The 18,283-nt window shown below is 55.5% G+C and overlaps 1 protein-coding gene across 2 annotated transcripts in view; it reads left to right on the forward strand.

Moving 5' to 3' along the window:
• The first annotated feature begins 5,184 nt into the window (after positions 1–5,184).
• Kazn (kazrin, periplakin interacting protein) overlaps positions 5,185–18,283 on the forward strand; it is an 892,501-nt gene continuing 879,402 nt past the window's right edge. The window contains exon 1 of one of the 2 annotated variants that reach the window (XM_078025325.1): positions 5,185–5,633. In XM_078025325.1, coding sequence (XP_077881451.1) covers positions 5,543–5,633 — 91 coding nt within the window. In that variant the 5' untranslated portion in view covers positions 5,185–5,542. The remainder of the gene's footprint in view (positions 5,634–18,283) is intronic. The other variant, XM_078025324.1, reaches the window with a different exon arrangement.

An 18,283-nucleotide genomic window follows, 5' to 3' on the forward strand; every position in this document is an offset into this window, starting at 1 on the left:
TGGTAATAAATTTTCCAAAATGTCTTAGGTCTGAAAGTGACTCGATTTCACCTTCTTCTTGAAGGATGCTTTCCACGAGCCTAGAATTCTGGGTGACAGCTATTTTCTTTCAGCACTTGGAAGATGCCGCAGTCCGTCTGCAGCAAAATAACCGGGAGGTGACGCACAACTTGTGTACATTGATACAGCAGGAGTGGGAGCCGTTTATTGTAGGACAGGAGGGGTATATATACATTCCACACAGCTTATCTTAATTTACATAAACTAGATACAGCAGTCAACCAATCAGGAATCTCCACACTTAATGGCTCGCTGGCACCACCTCACAAACCACTCCCTCTGCAAAATGCCAAGCGCCATCCTGACTTGTTGACAGACTCTAACGTTGATAGTTCATCAACTTCTGGCTTCTGCAGCTGGTGCTGAGTCCGATGTCAGTCTCTGCAGCTCCTTTGAGGGCATGTGTCCCCCTCCGCAGCCTCCACAGACTTTCTCTGTGTGATAAACCCGTGTGATTTCCTTTTTGGTTGTTCTGCTTGAATCGTGAACTTCTTAAATCTCACTTCAGTGACTTTTTCAGAGCTGTATTGGAGTTCTCTGGAGAAACAGAACAGTGAGAGACTTCTTATGGAAATCGGTTCACGTGGTTACGGAAGCTGAGAAGTCCCACAATAACGCTGCATGAAAACCGGAGGCCCAGGGAGGCCAGTGGAGTAACTGAGTCTGAGCCTAGAGGCCTGAGAACCCAGGGAGCTCATGTTGGAACTCTCAGTTCAAGGCCAGAGAACTGGAGGCAGAGGTGGGAGGCTGGTTCTCATGCTAGTCCTAGAGTCGGAGGCCTCAGGAACAGGAGCTCTGCCGTCTAAGGCAGGAGGGTGGGCAGGAGAAGACGGAGTGTTCCAGCTCGAGGGGGTGGAGAGTGAGTGAGCGAGCTTGAATGAGGTCGTTGGTGTGTTCCAGTGGCACGTGGCAGCCTCCACTTGGTGGCTCGATACGATTCCCCCTCGAAACTCATGTTGGAGTTTAACCCCATTAAGAGGGTGGAAACTCAATCTGACTATGGCATTTAGGGGCGGCCTTTGGGAGACAGGATGAGATAGGATCATCAGGATGGAGCCCCAGGACTGAATACCAGTGACCTTGTACAGGGGGGAGAGCAGCAGAGGCTGTCTGTCAGATGCATGTGATGCCCTGCACCACCCTGCAGCTCTGGGTTAGAAGACCATCACTAGAGCAGCCCCTTGGCCTTGACCTCCACAACTGTGAGCCACAATAAACTTCTTTTCTATAAAACATGCACGACCTGGTATTCTCTTATTAGCAATAGAAAACAGACGCACACAGTGACCTTTTGCTATGAGAAACGAAGCATCCTAAAACACGTTTCTCTACCCTCCTTCCCTTTGCCTGTCCCTTGCTCTGGTACTCGGCCTTTGGGAGGGATGTGTTGGAACCTACCTAACTTGTGGAATGGGCTCTTCACTCCTGGGGGAATGCAGGTCTGAGCAAAGCCAAGGGAGGGTTTTGGGTCCGGTCCACTGAAAGTCTGCAGGGCTGACAAGGTACCAGGGGAACTTTAAAAAATTCAGATCCTTTCTAATCTAAGATTCCCAAGCAGATTTTAAAACGCTTCACGTAGAACATGGCGTTTAAACCAGCCTCACCCCAATGCCCTGCTTGGGCCCCAATCCCCTCCCGCACCCCCTCATCTTCCTGCACCGTGGGGACCCACTTTCCTTCCTGAGCTCGGCTCTGATCTCCCTCGCTTTAGGCTTGCCCTGGAGACTTGGCCAGAGCCTGTGTTGGAATGCAAGACCCTCCAGGCTCCGTGCTGCAGAGGCTGGCCGTGCTTTTCCATTTGTGGTTGGTTCATTGTGACAATGAGCGCAGACAGCTGAGGCCTTGGTTCTCCCCCGTCTCCTCGCCCCTCCCCTCTGCCACTCTCTGCCACGCCCCTATTCCTCCCTCCAGGGTGTTAAGGACTGCTCTAATGGGGTCTTCGCTTCACCTATCTCGGGAGAAGTGTCCAGTACACGAACTCGTCTCCCCGAGGAGCAGGCTCCTATGGTAAGTGCTGCAGACCAGGCTGGGAGCCATGCTCAGCGTGCACCTGTAGAAGGCGGGTCTGCTTCTGCAGTGGATTGTAGCACTAGCCGAGCAGGCTCAGTGCTATCAAATGCGACGTGTCTTGAAAAATTCCCAGTCCAGACATTTTGAAATGTGGGCCAGTAACCTTAAAGCATTACCAGCGGCAGCGCAGCATGGGGAATCCGTAAACAAGACAGAGCCCTCAAGGACAGACCCTGGTCTATGGAAACCGACAAGATAATAATGCTGCTGCAGTGGGGAAAGGGAGGGCAGGGTGCCTGGCTCAGTGTGCACTGCTATAACAAATTACCCTAGGCTGGGTGGCTGAAGCAACAGTAAGTTATCCCTCATGGTTCTAGAAACTGCAAGTCAGATCAGGGTGCCCACAAGGTCTGGTTCTAGTGAGGTCCCTCTTGTGGGCTGTAGACTGCCGATTTCTTACTGTGCCTTCCCCATGGTGGAAAGATAGCAAGGGGTCCCCTTTACAAATTCTCTGGGGTCCCCTTTACAAATTCTCTACCCTCAAGATCCAGTGACTCCACCGCCCGAGACATCGTATTGGGGGTTAGGAGTTCAACATCCAAAGCTGTCCCCCGTGGGCCACTCATTCAGCCCACTCTTGGGGGTAAAGATGGTTTGGGGAAACGTGGTTCAGATACTGCAGCGGGGTAAGTACCCCCACATAATACCAGGCATAGTGTGGTTCCACAGAAACTCCAGGCCTGAGTATGAAGGTCGAACTTCGAAGGAGGTGACTTTGTAACTTAAGCAAGATTCCCAGGTCATCCTGGAAGCGAGAAGGCCAGTGGATCTGACCACATTAGGTGCTTCCAGTCAAAGAAAGGCCCACGGGCAGAGTTACTAGTCGTGCCCAGCTTGGTGGGAGGCCTGGCAACACCTACATGGGTAAGTGGTCAACATCTAGCCGAGTCGAGGCACTGCTGTGAATCCACAAACCAGAAAACAGGAAGATGCCCGGGAAAGTGGGCCATGCCTTCCAACAGAGACTCTCCGAAAGAAGAAACTTCTAGAGTTCACAGGCTCTTCAAGAAGTGTTCAGTTTCCTAGTAATTAAGGCCAATCAAGCAACGAACTCTAATGAACTACACCTACCAGATTCCTCAGCTTCCAACAGTTATTGGTAATGATGTGGGAAGGAGCGAGGACTGGAACCAGGTGCGGTATCAGTACCTCGCCTAGTAGGCCGGGAGCGCCGGCAGTCCTGCTGGATCTACAGACTGCAGAGCCGTGCCGAGGGTCTACCTGGAAGCATTTGATGAACTCAGATCTGCATCCATCATGGCTCAGTCTCCTCCACTCCTGGTCTACAGCCAGGGAGATCCTGACACAGTCACCCCTCCTGGTCTGTGCTGATTCCTCCTGATGCGATCGATCGCTCCTAGAGCCTCCATCCACTCTCAGCGTGTCCTGACGTGGACACTATATGGCTTGATGACCCCAACCTTCAGGTGGCACCATCCCTGGGCTGTTTCTAGCAGCTGACCACAGGTGGCAACTCGGGTAGGCACTATGGGAACCAATGGGACAAAACTACAGGGGATTGAAGACATGAACCAGCATGTCACAGTGGGCAGGATGGACAGGGGTACAGAGAAGGGGGGAGAAACATGGTCTGCTCAACAAAATACACCTGTAGGCTGAAGGGGATTTTTCTAGCACAGGCACAGCTAGCTGCTGGGATCATCATAATCCACCCAGACACCCAGGCCCCGGAAGCCAATGGCTTTCCCTTCCTGTGTGGGGCTTCTGCAGTTTGTTAGCAAGAGCCAGGTCTTCTTCTGACCTGATCCTTGACCATCTTGGATCCCTGTTGTCAGAGAGAACGGACGCTCCATCATTGAAGCTACCTGAAGCCATGAATGCAAAGTCAGGCTTCATCTGAAGGTGGCTTCTTGCTTAGTGTCACCATCCCAGGAAACCCCTCAGAATGTCACCAAGCCAGATATCATGGCTGGCCAAGGGTTCTCATGGGAAAGCCTTTGGTCTGGGAGACTTTTTGGCCCACAAACTGGTTGAAACTTTACCTTCTGTGTCTTAAATACCGAAGAGACCATGGGCCTCTCCTCGGGCCAGTGGACACGGGTGCTTTGGTAGCTGCAGCTGTGCTGACCTAGCCCAGCCTCCCACTCTGGGGAGGGTCTCACTCCTGGGCCAGGTGGTGCTGCTTAACTAAGTGATTGACAGGGTCTTGCAAAGCAACGCTCAGTCCTCAGAGACAGCACCCTGAATGCTGGCTGGAGACATGCAGCGTCTCTCAAGTTGGCGGATTTTGTGATCAGCAGATGGGAAAGAAAAATAAAGATGCAGCATCCACAGCGGCAGCTGTTGCCACCATGTGAAAGGTATCCTCCCCTCCCCCTCTCAGAGGCGCTGCCCCTTCCCTTGAGAGGAGCCGGAGACTCATCATCCCGCACGTAGAGGGCTGGGATGGCCAAGGCGAGGTGCCTGCCCCTCTCCATGACCCGAGCGCCAATGAGGGGTCCACGTCTCCTGCCGTCTTCTTGAGCTTTGGGTTTCACTGCCAACAGCCTGGTCTCCTGGGCCTGGCACTTCTTGGCTGTGGGCATGAAGAGGTTACAGCCGCCCTGGAGCCTGCCCGGCTGAGTTAGCACTTCCCTCTGCACCCAGGATCTCTCCAAGTAACAGCCCTTTTGCATCATGGAAAAGGGGTGGCGGCGTGGGCTGGGGGGCCCCCTGCAGTAGGTGGCCGCAGGGGCTTCCACCTGTGTCCTCTAGCCCCCGCCCCCCCCCCCCCCGCACACTGCCGGACGCGGCGCGGGGAGCGCGAAGGCAGAGGCTCGGAGGTGCAGAGGATGAGCCGGGGACACCGGGCGGCCGAGCCCAGCTGCAGAGCGCCCGAGCTGCGCGCGCCTCTCGCGCTCTCCCCAGGCTGCGGCTGCCGCCCCGGGGCGCGCTGGCCTCGGGCCGCGGTGCTGGCGCGCGGACCTGGGAGCCCCGGAGCTGGGCGGCGCCGGCGAGGCCAGCTCCCCCGGGAGCCCGGCAGGAGCCGCGGCGGAGCCCGGGCCGCGCTCTGCCTGCAGCGGGCGCTGGATCCCGCCTGCGCGGCCGGGCGGAGCGGCTCGGAGGGGGCCGCGCGGCTTCCGCGGCCAGCGGCCGGCAGACCCGGGTCCCAGGCACCGAGGAAGCCGCCCGCCTTGGGGGGACTTGGATTTGTGTCTTACATCTGACTCCCGCCGCGGCGCCCCAGCGGCCAGCGCTCCGGGGACTCAGCCCTCACTTGACTGGTGTCTGGCAGAGACCGCGGGGACAGGGCGGGCAGAGCGAGGAGCGCTATAAACTTTGGGGGCGGGGACGTTTTCTCGGAGGTGACAAGTAGCCTCCAGGGACCGGGGGTCGGTCCAAGTCCTCTGCTCGGATACTCTACGGGTCTGGACCCTGCCACATGACCAACACCTGAGACCCCAAAAGAGCCATGGAATCCACGCTGGCGACATCCAGTGCTGCCACAGGCCCTGTCACCTTCTCCCACGTCTTTGGTCAGCAGTGCCAGCTCATGGAAGCAGGTAGGAAGCTCTGGGGTATGTGCCCAGCCAGTGGGGAGCCGAGTCCTCCCAGAGCAGAGGTCTGTGAGTGTCCCCCATCGGTCTCTTCTCCATCCTGATGTCATGTGGGGCGTGAGAATGAACTAGCAGGGACACGACTGCCTGGCCTTTATCACTTTAAATGATGAAGTTTTGGGGCTGGCTGAGACCGAATGTGCCACTTGGGCGTGATGAGCCAGGGTCCTTGCCGGTGCTCTTGGTGGCTGGCCGAAGGGTGGAGGAAGGTGCGTCAGGAGGGACATGATGATGTGCTGGCTGTTGTGGCCATTTTGGGGGGCAGGTGCCAGCCTGGACTGGTCTCTGTCCACCTGCCTCTCTCTGTCCCTGGGCTGGGGCCGTGCCTGGCTGGCTGATTTGGAGTAAATTAGATGCCCGGATTCGCCCGCTCAGCCCTTGACTCTGCGGTGGGCATCCCTTGACCTTTGCCCCTGGATTCGTTTTCCAAATGGCTCAGGTTTAATTCGGGAGGGAAAAGTTGACCTGGGCTGCAGCGTTGGCCCACGCCTGCCATCTTGCTAGGAGGTGCCTGAGGTCACCAAGACAGCAGGGGCGGCCTCCTCAAGGCTTGGAGGCCGTGAGTGACAACTCTGGGACTTGCCTAAGGACTAGGATGCGTGTTCCGGCTTGTTCAGCGCTCCTTCATGCCGCGAGAGAGGCCTTGTGCTCCTCCAGTGATTTCCTGGGTGTTAAAGTGTTAATCGTGCATTTCACCTGGTATTTCAGGAAGGTGCTGGGAAGAGCACTGTATCAGGAGTTTGGGAGCCTGAGTTGTTGGGTGCCTCCACTGGTGGTTGGTTGCATGATCTTGGAAACCGCAGACCCTCCCCCCTTCCCCGGTATCTGTCTCCAGCTGCAAAACAAGATGGTGGGACTTGGGGCTGCCTGGAGCTTCCAGGCCTTAGTTTCTTTGTACTCAGAGAAGTGCATCTCAATGGAGAGGTCAAACTCCATCTGGCTTCTAAGACCGGATGTGAGCAGTTCATGGAATGCGTGAGGGCTCAGAGCTGGGTTGCCTGGGTCAAAGTCCCAACTTCACTTGTTAGAAGCTGTGTGACCTCAGGCAAGTTACTCAGCCTCTCAGATGTCTTCCTCATCTGTAGAATGAGGATGCTGAGCACCATTCATAGGGCTGTTACAATGGTTAAATAAGTCAATACAGGGAAAGCACCCTTCCTTGGGCCGGGCAGTGTGTCTGGGCGTGGAAAGGGGAGCATAGCTGCTTTTGGAAGAGAAGAAAGGAGTATTAAACGCCCCCTTCTGCACCCCAACCAGATTCTGGTTTGTCCAGCAGGTTGAGAACCTCCGTCTCCACCCTGGAGTGGCCCAGGTGCATCAACTTCCATCAGAAAGGGGCCTTTCCTGGGCAGCTTCCCTGCGCCTGCCTGCCTGGGTTACTGTAGGGAGGCAGGTTGGTTTCTCACATTCCTCCCCGTGCTTCCTTCTCTCTTTTGGAGGCCTGAATCAGGTCATGAAATCCTCCGTCTCCTTTTTAGAAACTATGTCAAGAGAGCAGCGTAGCATACAGTAAGAATGCCCGGTGGTCTCAGCGGACAACACTTTCCCCGAAGAACCACAAAGAAGAATAATTAACCCAAAGTTGAAAGTCGGGGAGGGGGGTGGAAGGGACCCAGAGCAAGCCCTGGCACGTGGCAGCCGGCCATTTGGAGTTGGGCTGGTACTGCCTTGAGATCTTAGATGTGTGCGCAAATTGATCTGCAGCCTCGGGGCTTCACGGCGGGGTTGACCACATCTGCTCCCCAGGGACGGGCAGCTGTGGGCCCCCACTGTGTTCTGCAGAGTGTCAGGCATCGCAGCCTGAGTGGAGCGGGGCTGGCCCTTACTCCAGGGGTTGGTGATCTGGTCGATGTGCCGTTTCCTGAACCATCTCTTCATATGGTTTTTAAAACCCTAAGCAGTTTCCTCTGCGTGGCTAGCAGGTCCAGGGTCATGCTGTTGGGGAAGATAAGCCTGGACATTGACCCCTAGAGCCCAGGTCCCTGGTGATGACCTGGGTTTATCTTTCTCATCCATGCGTCTCTCGCATCTTAGGGGAAGAAGTTGATTTTTTTGGCAGTGCTGGGGATTGAACCCAGGGCCTTGTGCAAGTGAGGCAAGCACTCTACCAACTGAGCCAAAGCTCAGCCTTAGAAGTTGATTCTTGAGAACGGACCAGTAAAGAGCTAAAGGGGGGATGGAAGGAGGGGCAGGAGCAGGAAGGGACCTGGAGCAGGTGTAGAAGGTTGGCAGCCAGGGCGAAACGGGGTGTGCAGGGGGCCATCAAACTCTGACCTCATAGGAGCAGTGGGGCAGGAGGCCTGGTGGGGCCGTGGAGGAAGCAGAGCTGCTTCTCATTCAGTCCTAGCCCTGGGGTGGCCACCAGGGAAGCTTGAGATCCCTAGACGGGGCTTGGGAAGCCATGCCCTCCCTGTGGCCCTCCATCCCACTCCTGGAGGGTACAAGACTCCAGGCACCTTCTGTTTCTGACCCCAACCAACATTTCTTCCCTTTTCTTCTGTCCCCCGCCACAGCCCCAATGTCACGCGGCAGTGTCCTGGCTGGGAGGGAATGACCAGTGGAGGCTGCTGGGCTCAGTCTCCTGCCTGACCTCCTTCAGGTTGGAGCAGCTGTCACCACCCTGCCCACTGTCACTGCTCTGGTTTCTGGCTGCTTCCAGCGTCATCCTGAGGGTGGTGGGGGCACTCCAGGGCACAGCAGCAGACTCAGCCAGCGGGCTCCGACCTCAGAGTGACTGAGCGCTCCCCCTCCTCCGTCTCTTCCTGAGTTCCGAAACGTCTGCCCGGGGACCCCTGAGCTGCCGTCTCACTGCTTCTCTGCAGGGCTCTGGGTGCATCCTTGGCCTGGTGGCCCGGTGGCCTGGTGGTGGGGTGAGCCCGGCTTGCAGGCCACGGCTCCTGGGGCCGGCTCTGACTTGCTAAGCTGCCCCTGTGTCCCTGAGTCGACCTGCAGCCCGTCTCCTTTGGGCAGAAAGCATTTTGTGGGGTTCCTTGGCTTGACCAGGATGTGAGGTCCTGTGTGTCCTGCTGACACGGCGGGATTCCAGGCCTAGCTCAAGGGGGAGGGTGGAAGAGAGGGGGAGGACCGGAAGGGGACAAGACTTTAACATCTGAGCAGCTGGCTGCTCTGGGTAGCAGCTCAAAGATCTTGAGCTTGTACTACTTGTACCACTTGCAAGATCTCTTGTTTGTACCACCAGTTGGGAACTGTCCCCTGCCCGCACCCTGTAGAAACTCAGCACAGGTGAGCCGTGCCTGCCGGTCTGCCTTACTGTCAGGTGGTCCCTGGAGCTGGGTCTGGCCACCTTTAGACTTTTATCTTGCTCCTTCTGAATCCCTTTCCCCGCCATTGGCACAACACCACGCCTTCTGAACACAGCACCTGTTTGCATTCGGAGGCCACGCGCTAGATTTACGACCTACAGGTAAAGGAACTTGAATTGGGGGCGTCTGCTCTGAGCTGGGCACATCGTGTGTTTCTGCAAACACGAAAGAGCACATTTCCTAAATGGCAACGTGGTTTTAAGGTTCCCTGTGGATCCCTAGAGCTGGCACGCGGGACCCGCTTTCTGCCTGGCTTTCTCCAGGTGGAACAGTGACCCCATGTTCCAGAAAGAGGCTTTCTGGGTGGCGAGCTGCCGATGCTCACCGAGGGCTGTTTCCAAGATGGGCACGTGCCAAGGGCTCACGTGCTGCCTTATTTCTTCCTTGCCGTATCGCGAAGGCAAGGAAAGCTGCACCCACTTCACAGACGAGGAACCCGAGGCCCAGAGAGGGAAGAGTCTCCTACCTGCCTGGTGGCTGGGGAGCAGGCTTCACGTCTTCTGTCTCAGCCTCCGAGCGTCCTGAGGTTGGGAACCGTGCTGTCCGTCATCAGCAGCATGGCTGGGTGTCTGTCTCCAACCACCCTGTCCTCCTGGGGAGCCGTCAGTGCAGTTGAGTGGGGCCAGGGGACGCGGTGACGCAGTGTGTGGCTGCCTTCAGCCTCTTTCTCCAGACTCGGCTCCTGGATAGCCTTCACGTGGGCTTGAGGAGGCCAGAGTCGGGGACAGTTCGCCTCCTTGTCCCTGGGCTGATGGAATTGAGTGCTCTTTCTTCCAGGCCCTAAAGGGAAAGCGGCGTTGGCGGGCCCAGTGGGCGGAGTGATGGGCCTGTCACTCACTGCTGCCCTAGCGGTTCCTCCCCACGGACCTCACACCCTTAGTCCCAGGGTGGGGTCCTGGCTGCCAGTTCTCAGTGATGTCTTTCGGCTGCATGCAGCTGGCAATGCGGGTGTGGTCAGGGATGCCCGGTGGTCCACAGCCTGACCTCGGACGTTCCCAGCAGTGGCCACGCTGGGTCCTCACAGGATTGGACTAAGCCCCGTGTGTCCTTACATCATGGACTGGCGTATTTCTCCACAGAACAACCTGTCCGAGGCAGGGCGTGTTGTTACAGTGTGGACTTAAGAGCTTAACGGTTTGGGTTCAAGTCTCTGCTCTGCCCTTCACTAGCTGTGTGACCTTGGGCAAACTCCTTGACTTCTCTGTGCCACAGTTTCCTCATCCTGAGCATGGGGATAACAGTTTGCTACCTCATCCACTTTTATTGAGTCTGACCATGACTTATTATGTGCACAGTGTTTGTCCCAGCACGGAGCTCAGAACACATTATATATAAACATTTAAAGTCACCATGACTGTGTTTTATTAGTGCAGTTTCTCTGTTTTGTTCAGTGGGACAAAGTTTAGTGATGCTGGGAACTGAAACTCTCCCCGTGGGCACGTCTTTCTGAGAAGTAAAAATGTTGATATTTTTCCCCTTGGACGATCATTGTGGTTATAAAAAAATAAAATGGAACATTTGTTCTTTCCTTGACCCGCCCCCCCCTTGCCCCCAGGGCCAGCAATCAACAGAGTTAGGAAAATAAATTCCCAGCCCCTCGTCCCAAAGGCTGTTTAAGGAATGGCGCTCACGGCCCTGTGTGCTTGGGGAGCCCACCGAGTCTCTCTCCTGGTGTCTGGGGGGGGGGTTCGCGATCCTTCTCAAGAGATCCTTGATTCATATTAAATTAAACGGTCATCCTGAGTAAGAGGCAGCTGGATAAACAGAATTCAAATAGAACTTCCACAAAACTTGGAGCATCTGACCCCAGGAAGTGGTGTAGGGTTAAAAAGGCGGTCAACCAACGGAAGAGCCCATACTCGGTCTGGAGGAGGGGCCAGGTGGGTGGGGCTGTGGGGGCTGCTGCTCAGGGACACCCCAGGTGGCTGATGTGGCCACATCTTCCAAGAGAAACCTGGGGTCTTGGTTCCTCCACAGAAACCTAATCTGGGGCTTTAATTTTACCAAGTAAAAGATTTAAAATTCTGCAGGGTCAGCCTCCAGCAGCCGGGCCCTGCCAGCCTAACCTCCAGTGTGAGTCCTGGGTTCCGGTGGGACAGGCCCCAGTTTTAGGGTGCGTCCAGCATCAGGGACATCTCCGCATTCCTCCTCTGTGGGTGGGGTACCCACCACTCGGCACACGGCGGGGTTCTTCCTGGTGCCTGGGCTTCTCTGCCATGTGTGGGTGGTGGTCAGCGGCCGACCCGTGAGCCGCTGGTGTTTTGTCCCACGTTGTGGCAGGGGTGGGGGACAGAAACAAAAACAGTGGTCCTGAGGCCCCAGGATGTCCCGATCTTCATCTTGAGGCTGCACCAGTCCAGCGTGGCAGGTGGGCACCATCGAGAAGGGAACTTTTGATGGGCCAACCCTCAAGTAGCCCCTGGGAGGCCAGCCGCAGAGCCAGCCCTCTGCCCTCAATGGCAAAGGGAGAGTGTCTGGACTTGGTGACCTCAGAGCCAAGAAGGAAGGGAAATGGCCCCTGGTGGAGGGTGGGGAATCCCAAGTTACCAGGATTGTCTCTTTGAAGGTTCTGGGGTCACATGACCAGTGGGTTCCCCAGTTGAGGTTGGCCTCCATAATACCCAGCCCCCCAGGAGGACCTCCAAGGTGGGACGGGCTGAGCCTTCCAGGTGGTCTGCTCTTGGACATGGTCAGTGCTCAGCTCAGCCGCACGGGATGTTCTCCTTCAGCTCCACGTGTTTGCCTGAGGCCGGTTCCCAGCAGGAGGACTCGATTCCCCTCCACCATGGAACCCAGGGCAAAGCCTTCAGCCAGACAAGCTCCCACACCTCTTCCCAGATGGAGAGCAGGGGCTGCGGGCTCAGCGCAAGCTGGAGGGAACACGCCCCGGGGATCCCTGCGGGGGGCTGGCGTGTGAGGCTCAAGGACTCGTGGAGGGCACTCCGGGGCAACGGGGCGTCGGAGCTTGGCACTGCCCATGTGATGCTGGACTAGGGAGACTATAAAGGCCTCGCTGTGAAGTGCTGTGGAGGTCCTGGGACCCCCACCTCCCATGGGGGGCAGTCAGACCTCAGGGAATCACCCACTCCCGGCTTCATCACAGTCTCTGTCTCTTGTGGTTTATGACCACGTCCTTCCTTGGGAATAAGCTCATCCATCTTTCTGAGCTCTCGGGGAATAAGCCAGATGGAACCAACATGGAGGCTTTGATCTGCAAAGCGGGTGCCTTTCTTTGGGCCTTTAAGTCAGGCATCCTGCCTGGTGCCCGTGTGGGCCTTTTGTGCTAACCCCAGGGTCGAAGGTCACTCCAGTGGGCATCTGAGGACCAAGCCACAGCCGTGAGACCTCCTGAAACTTGAACTTGGCTCTTTGAACTCCCTGAAGTCGTTATCAGTCGTGGACAGTGTTATGGTTTGGACACGAGGTGTCTCCCAAAAACTAATGGGTGAGGCAGTGCAGGACCGGCCAGAGGAGAGCTGTGACCTAAGGGGAGGATCAATCCATTGGGTGGATCAATCCATTGGGTGGATTAATCCAGATTTGGATGGATTCCTGCTGAGGGAAGGCAGGGCCTGGCTGGAGGAAGTAGGTCCCTGGGGGTGGCCCTGGGGTTGTGTCATCCCTGGTTCCTTGCACTCAGGCTCTCTGCTGCCGGCTGCCGGGGACCGAGCAGCTCTTCCCCACCATGTCCTTCTGCCATGAAGCTGTCTTACCTCGGGCCCAGAGCAATGGAGTCGGCCACCCACAGGCTGAGCCTCTGAAACCGTGAGCCCCAGTAACACGGTCCATTATTACCGGATGAGATCAGCGGGATAAGTTGATTCCAAAGCTGATCTCCTTTCTCCACATTGTGGGTCTGATATTCCTGACTTCTGGCTTCCATTGGTGGAAGTGGCCTCTGCTGGTCTTGGGGTCATGGCTCCGCAGGTCGTCTGCTCTGTCTATGGATTTGCTTTTACAATCCTGTAAGTTGTGTAGTGTCATTAGAAAGTGTCCAGGGGTGGATCTAGTTTTCTTTATACTGTCTGGGGCTTGAACGTCTCCGATCTGAGGATTGGTGTCTCTGTCCTACAGAACATTCAGCTACTTATTCCTTTTTTTTTTTTTAATTGGTGCACATTAATCATCCAGAATAGCAGGTTTCACTGTGGCATGCTTAAGCATGCATATAACAGAATATGATCCGTTTCAGCTGCTTCCTCCTTTGAACGCCGCTTCTCTCCCATCCTTTCTACCCCTCCCTTACAAACATTCCTTTGTGATCCACATTAGACTTCCCTGTCTGAACTCTTTCGTATTTTCCATCTTTGCCTCTCAGCTGGGTTGTGCATAACGACTTAAAACACTATCTTCTGGTTCATTAATTTTCTTTCTAGCTGTGTCTGGTTTTCATCCAAACTTTGGCAACCCGTGTTTTCACTTAATGTCTTATTGTAACCTTTAAATGTTCTGTGTGAGTTGTCTTTAAATCTTGCAGGCATTCTTTTATGTCTTTTTTTTTTTTTATTAAATTTTAAGTAATCTCTTGTCTCTATTGCTCTTCATTTTATCTTTAGCCATTTAAAGCCATATTTATCTGATACAAGAGTTTTACAGTCCATTTCTGGTGTCTGTGGGCATAGTGCTCTTTGTCTCTGGCTTGTGTCCAGGATAACTATTGCTTTGGGTGCATTTCAAGTTTACATTTGGAGTTCACGGTGTTGGGTTTTACCTTGAAATACCATCAGTGAAGGCAATGTTGATTTCAGGGGTGGGAATTTCCTCCAACTCCCAGGTGGTATGAACTTGAACCCAAACCCGAGGTTGAGGGCGGAGGAGGGGTGATGAGTTATTCAAGGAGGTTCCTCCTCCGTCCTCCTCCTCCTCAGTGCAGCACTTAGACTGAGACACAGGAGCTTTCTTATTTCTTCTTGCTGTGTGTGTGTGTGTGTGTGTGTGTGTGTGTGTGTGTGTGTGTGTTACACTCCCGACTACTCCATCCCAGCACACCTAAGGCCTCATTCCCTCTCTCTATGGCCACTGAAACGCTAGCATCAGTTTTACCAGATCAGCAAACGCCTCTGAGCAAAGCCCCAGTGTGTGAGGTGCACTGTCACCTGGCTTTCCATTTCACATTTCTTCTTCTTCTTGTGTGTGTGTGTGTGTGTGTGTGTGTGTGTGTGTGTGTGTGGTGATCGATCCTGGTTTCTGCTCCTCCTTGACCCATGACCTCTTCCATTTAGACGGCTGGGAGCTGTCCTGAGCTGGTTGCCTATGGTTCCCTTTGTTCCAGATACTGGACGGACACTTTTGGGCATCACTAAAACCGGAGCAGAGCCAGGTCCAGGGCCGACCACTGTTGCAGAGCACACCTGGGCAGCCCCAGGTATCCAGGAAAGAGCCACAAGCCTTCCTGGGAATCCTGTCCCCATGCAAATCTGCACTCCGAGGGCCGGTCAGGCAAACTGACCCTGAGCCTGGCGCATTTCTGTGGTTCTTTGGAAACTGAGACCAAACAGAGTGGTTGAAGACGGCGGTGGCAGCACCCGGTGTCCATCCTCGGGTGAGGTGCGCACATTTATGGCTGGTTTCTCCCTCCCTTGACTGGCAGAGGGAGGAAGGACCCCAGGTGGGCAGTTTTTGTTCCTGCCTCTCTAGATGTGGTGTCTCTGCCCTCCGTCAGGGGCTGGAACCTCGATGGCAGGTGTTTTCACAGCTGGGGGTCCCTGAGAGGTCACCTCCCCCATGACGTGAAAGTTTCTAGGATCCCATGGGGCCCTTCCAGGCCAGAGTCCCACTGAAGGCCAGAAACCTTGACTTCTACTAGGCTTGGAAATCAGTCGGCTGCCGTCTCTCCTTAGTGGGTTGAGAGGCCTTCGGGGATGACCCAGCAGCTCAGCCAGGAGCCTGGCAGGGTGGGCTGGGGGACCTCAGGTCCTAGGGCTGTTAAACCTGCTGGGACTATCAGCAAAGGACCAGAAATGGGGACGGAGGGGCAGAACTTGGGACAAGGCCTGCTGAGGGGTGTGTCCTGGTGTGTGAAGAGGCATCTTGCAGTGACCCGGCTGCCATCACCAAGCTCCTTACCCAGGAGACTCTCCAGTTACCACTCATGGGAGCCACGGAGGCCGTTTCCTGTCCGGCAGGCCTCTCGCCAGCAAACCAAACTTCTGCTGACCTTATGCAGTCTCCAAATGTTTTCTGGGAAGTTCCACCCTGAATCAGCCTGGCAGCCTCCAGGGTGGGTGCTGGCCAGAGCTTGGTTTCCCTGGGAGAAGTTTCTGCAAGGCTCAGGGAACAGCCTCTCTAACTGGGACACTTTACGACTTGGATGGTGATTCTATTGCTTCTACTGGGTGAGGTTGTGAGCCTGCAGTTCACAGGACAAAGGAGAAGGTGCTCATCCTAAACTGGGGTTGATTCCCCCTGTGAGAACCCCTGGGGTCTGGAGGCAGTGATACCGGTTCACCGAATGGCCACTGGGATCCACAGTCCTAGGAGACACGGCAGACAACGCAAAGGGCTCTAGCTCCCAGCTGGCCTGCAGAGGCTTAATAATTTAAAGCTCCAGCCACTTTTAGCAGCTGGCCAATTTTTCTGCTGCAATAGAATTCCTGAACTTTGCTTTACTCTAAAGGCAGTTTGTCTTACCGGGGTAGTTCAGGAAGCTGGCCTGCCCGGGAAAGACGGAGAACATCCGTGTGCCCTCCTGTGGCCTAGAGAGCCTCTCTTGCCTGCTCGAGCAGAAGGACCAGCCATTTTCCTTGGAGGGTGGTGGGGAAGGTCAGGACAACGTGAGGGGGGTTGAGGTAGTCCGCTCTGTCTTGCACAAAGTTCACTGCCGTCCGTGGCTGAGGCTCTGCTCCGTGGCCTTGATGATGTTCTGGCCAAAGAAGCCCCACCTGGAAGAGCATCGAGTGCTCGTTCACAATCCAGCGTGTCAGGTGGTGGCACCCCGGTTGTCCCCGATTTAAACAAGAGTGCCTTTGTGGCCACTGGCACTTGGCAATGGAGCCGTGGAGCCATGGCGAGACCAGAAGGCGGCCAGGGGGCCTTAATAGCTCTCCTTGGTAAAGTGTTCATCCCTGATAAATGGGCCCTGTGTGGCCATCGTCTCGTCCCTGGGGAGACTCGGGAATCATGGGGCCTGGGCTTGGCAGTCAAGGGTCATGACCTGCTCACGTGATGTCATAGGCCTGAGCTGGGTCGCAGAACTTGGGTGCACAGAGGCCTGGCAGAGCTGCTGAGGCCCTCCGTGAGTGGGACCAAGAGCACAAACAAACAGTTTTGAAGATCAAGGAGAGTGAGAGCGAGCAAGGGACCTCCCGGCTGCTTTCTCTTGCAGAGAGCACAGAGCTGTGCGCGTTTGGATCTCCTCCTGGTTCCTGTGACCCAGGGCAGGTGGGCAGGTGCTCGCCAGTTCCTGAGGGATGTGCCTGTAGAAGAAGAGACGGGCCTCTGGGTGGAGTTTAGGCATTCGGCTTCCTAGGGACATGCCAGGTCATAATGCATGTGTCCTGATAATCCCAGCATCCAGGCTCGAATTGGGGGGCTGGTGACGAGCTCTTCAGCCACACTGGTTCTTAGGCAGTGACGCAGTGTGTGTCTACAAGCCTGTCCCGGCAACGTCAGGGACGATTTCACTTAGGGGTTAATGGCTCTTTGTTCACCTCTCTCCTGCCGGGGTGCCTGGAGATAAAGCCAGGCAGAAAGGTCTGTGCACCTGCGAGAGGCTGCTGTGCTGCTCTCTGGGCAGGGGCATGGGGAGGGGGAGGTCTCGCTGTTCCCTAGGTGATGGAGGAGGCTGCAGCCCAGTCCTGGAGAGCAGAGGGAGCAAGAGTCAGGGGGACGCTGCCTGCATCTGTCCTCGCGGTCAGGCGCCTTGCTCAGCTGGTTCCTACTGACATTTTCACAGAATCCCAAATCAATATCCAGTGCTCGGGCTGATTTAGGATAAAACGTCCTTCTTGGCTTCTTGTGAAGAGAGCCTGGTTTGAAGATGCCGTGAGATTAATTAAGCATTTATGAGGGGAGGATGCGCCTGGCAGCCTTATCGGAAGATTTGTTCCGAGTTGAAATCCGTGGCAATAAGTTGCAGGGATGGAAACGCAGAAGGAGACCAGAGGCAGCTCCAGCCCCATTTTCTGGGCTGGCTTCTTGAAAATGCCACAAATACCAAGGCGCTTGGAGCCCTCATTCTGCCCGGCCGCCACCCTCGGGCCCATCTGCACTTCGGAAGCCTCACCAGGAAGGGCCTGGCGCTACCCCCAAAAGTGGACGTTTGACTGGCTCTGTTAGGTGGGTCCAACGCCCGATCCAGGGGCTTTTCCACCAGAGAGAGGTTTGTGGAGCAGATTCTAGGCCATCGGGCTCCCTCCAAAGGGTGCCTTCTCCAGCTTTCTGGGGCCAAAGGGGGACATTGCTGATCACGAGGGTTATAATGTTTTGTCCTTAAAAAAAAAACAAAAAAAAAAACTTACTCTGTAACCCACGGTGCAATGTGCACCACCCAGAGGCCAGGCAGAAGCATGTTGAGTGTGTGTGTCTGTCTTTCATCACCTTTTCCATTTAACACAACTTAGTGTATTAAATCGTGTGTCCTTGAATTAAAAATATTATGAGGCATGATGTAGCTCTGCAAAAAGGGAAGGAGGGGCTGACGAAGACAGTTGGGTGCCAGAAGTCCAGCTTGGCTGGGACCCCCAGGAGAAGTTAAGGGCTCGGGTTTGGCATCAGATTCGAGTTCAAACCGAGCTCTGCTCTCTGTGGCTCGTGGGGCTTTGGTCATGCCCTTTCCCCTCATTGTTTTGACTGTCTGACCCACAGCTTGGTATGTCAAAGGCGAAGGCAGCGTCACGAGGGTAGGAACTATGTCGATCACATAAAAATGCACCGACCCTGTTGGAGACCTGTGTGCTCAGAGTAGCCGAAGCCCAGCTCCAGGCGCCGGCCACGCAGCGTCCTGGTGGAGCTCATGGACTGTCCCAGACCACTCCACCCTGCACCTGGGCCAGGTCCCGCTGTCGTCGAGCCTTGGCACTGGGTTCTTTCAGGTTGGAAGAGAATTCTGCTGTTTCCTCTGCATCTAAGGAGCCCGCTGTGGCTCCTCACTGAGGCCCTGGCACTCTCTGGCCACCCTGAGCAGGTGCTCTGTCACTTCGTCTGTGAACTCGGATTCAGATAAACGGCCACACCAGCCGGGGCCACTTGGTTAGCATACAGCTGTCAAGTGACTTCCCCTGGGCTGAGCTCCTCTCCTGCCCAGGCTGGCAGGAAGAGACTGAGAACTGGGAA

This window comes from Ictidomys tridecemlineatus, chromosome 11 (assembly GCF_052094955.1).
Source record: "Ictidomys tridecemlineatus isolate mIctTri1 chromosome 11, mIctTri1.hap1, whole genome shotgun sequence".
NCBI lineage: Eukaryota > Metazoa > Chordata > Mammalia > Rodentia > Sciuridae > Ictidomys > Ictidomys tridecemlineatus.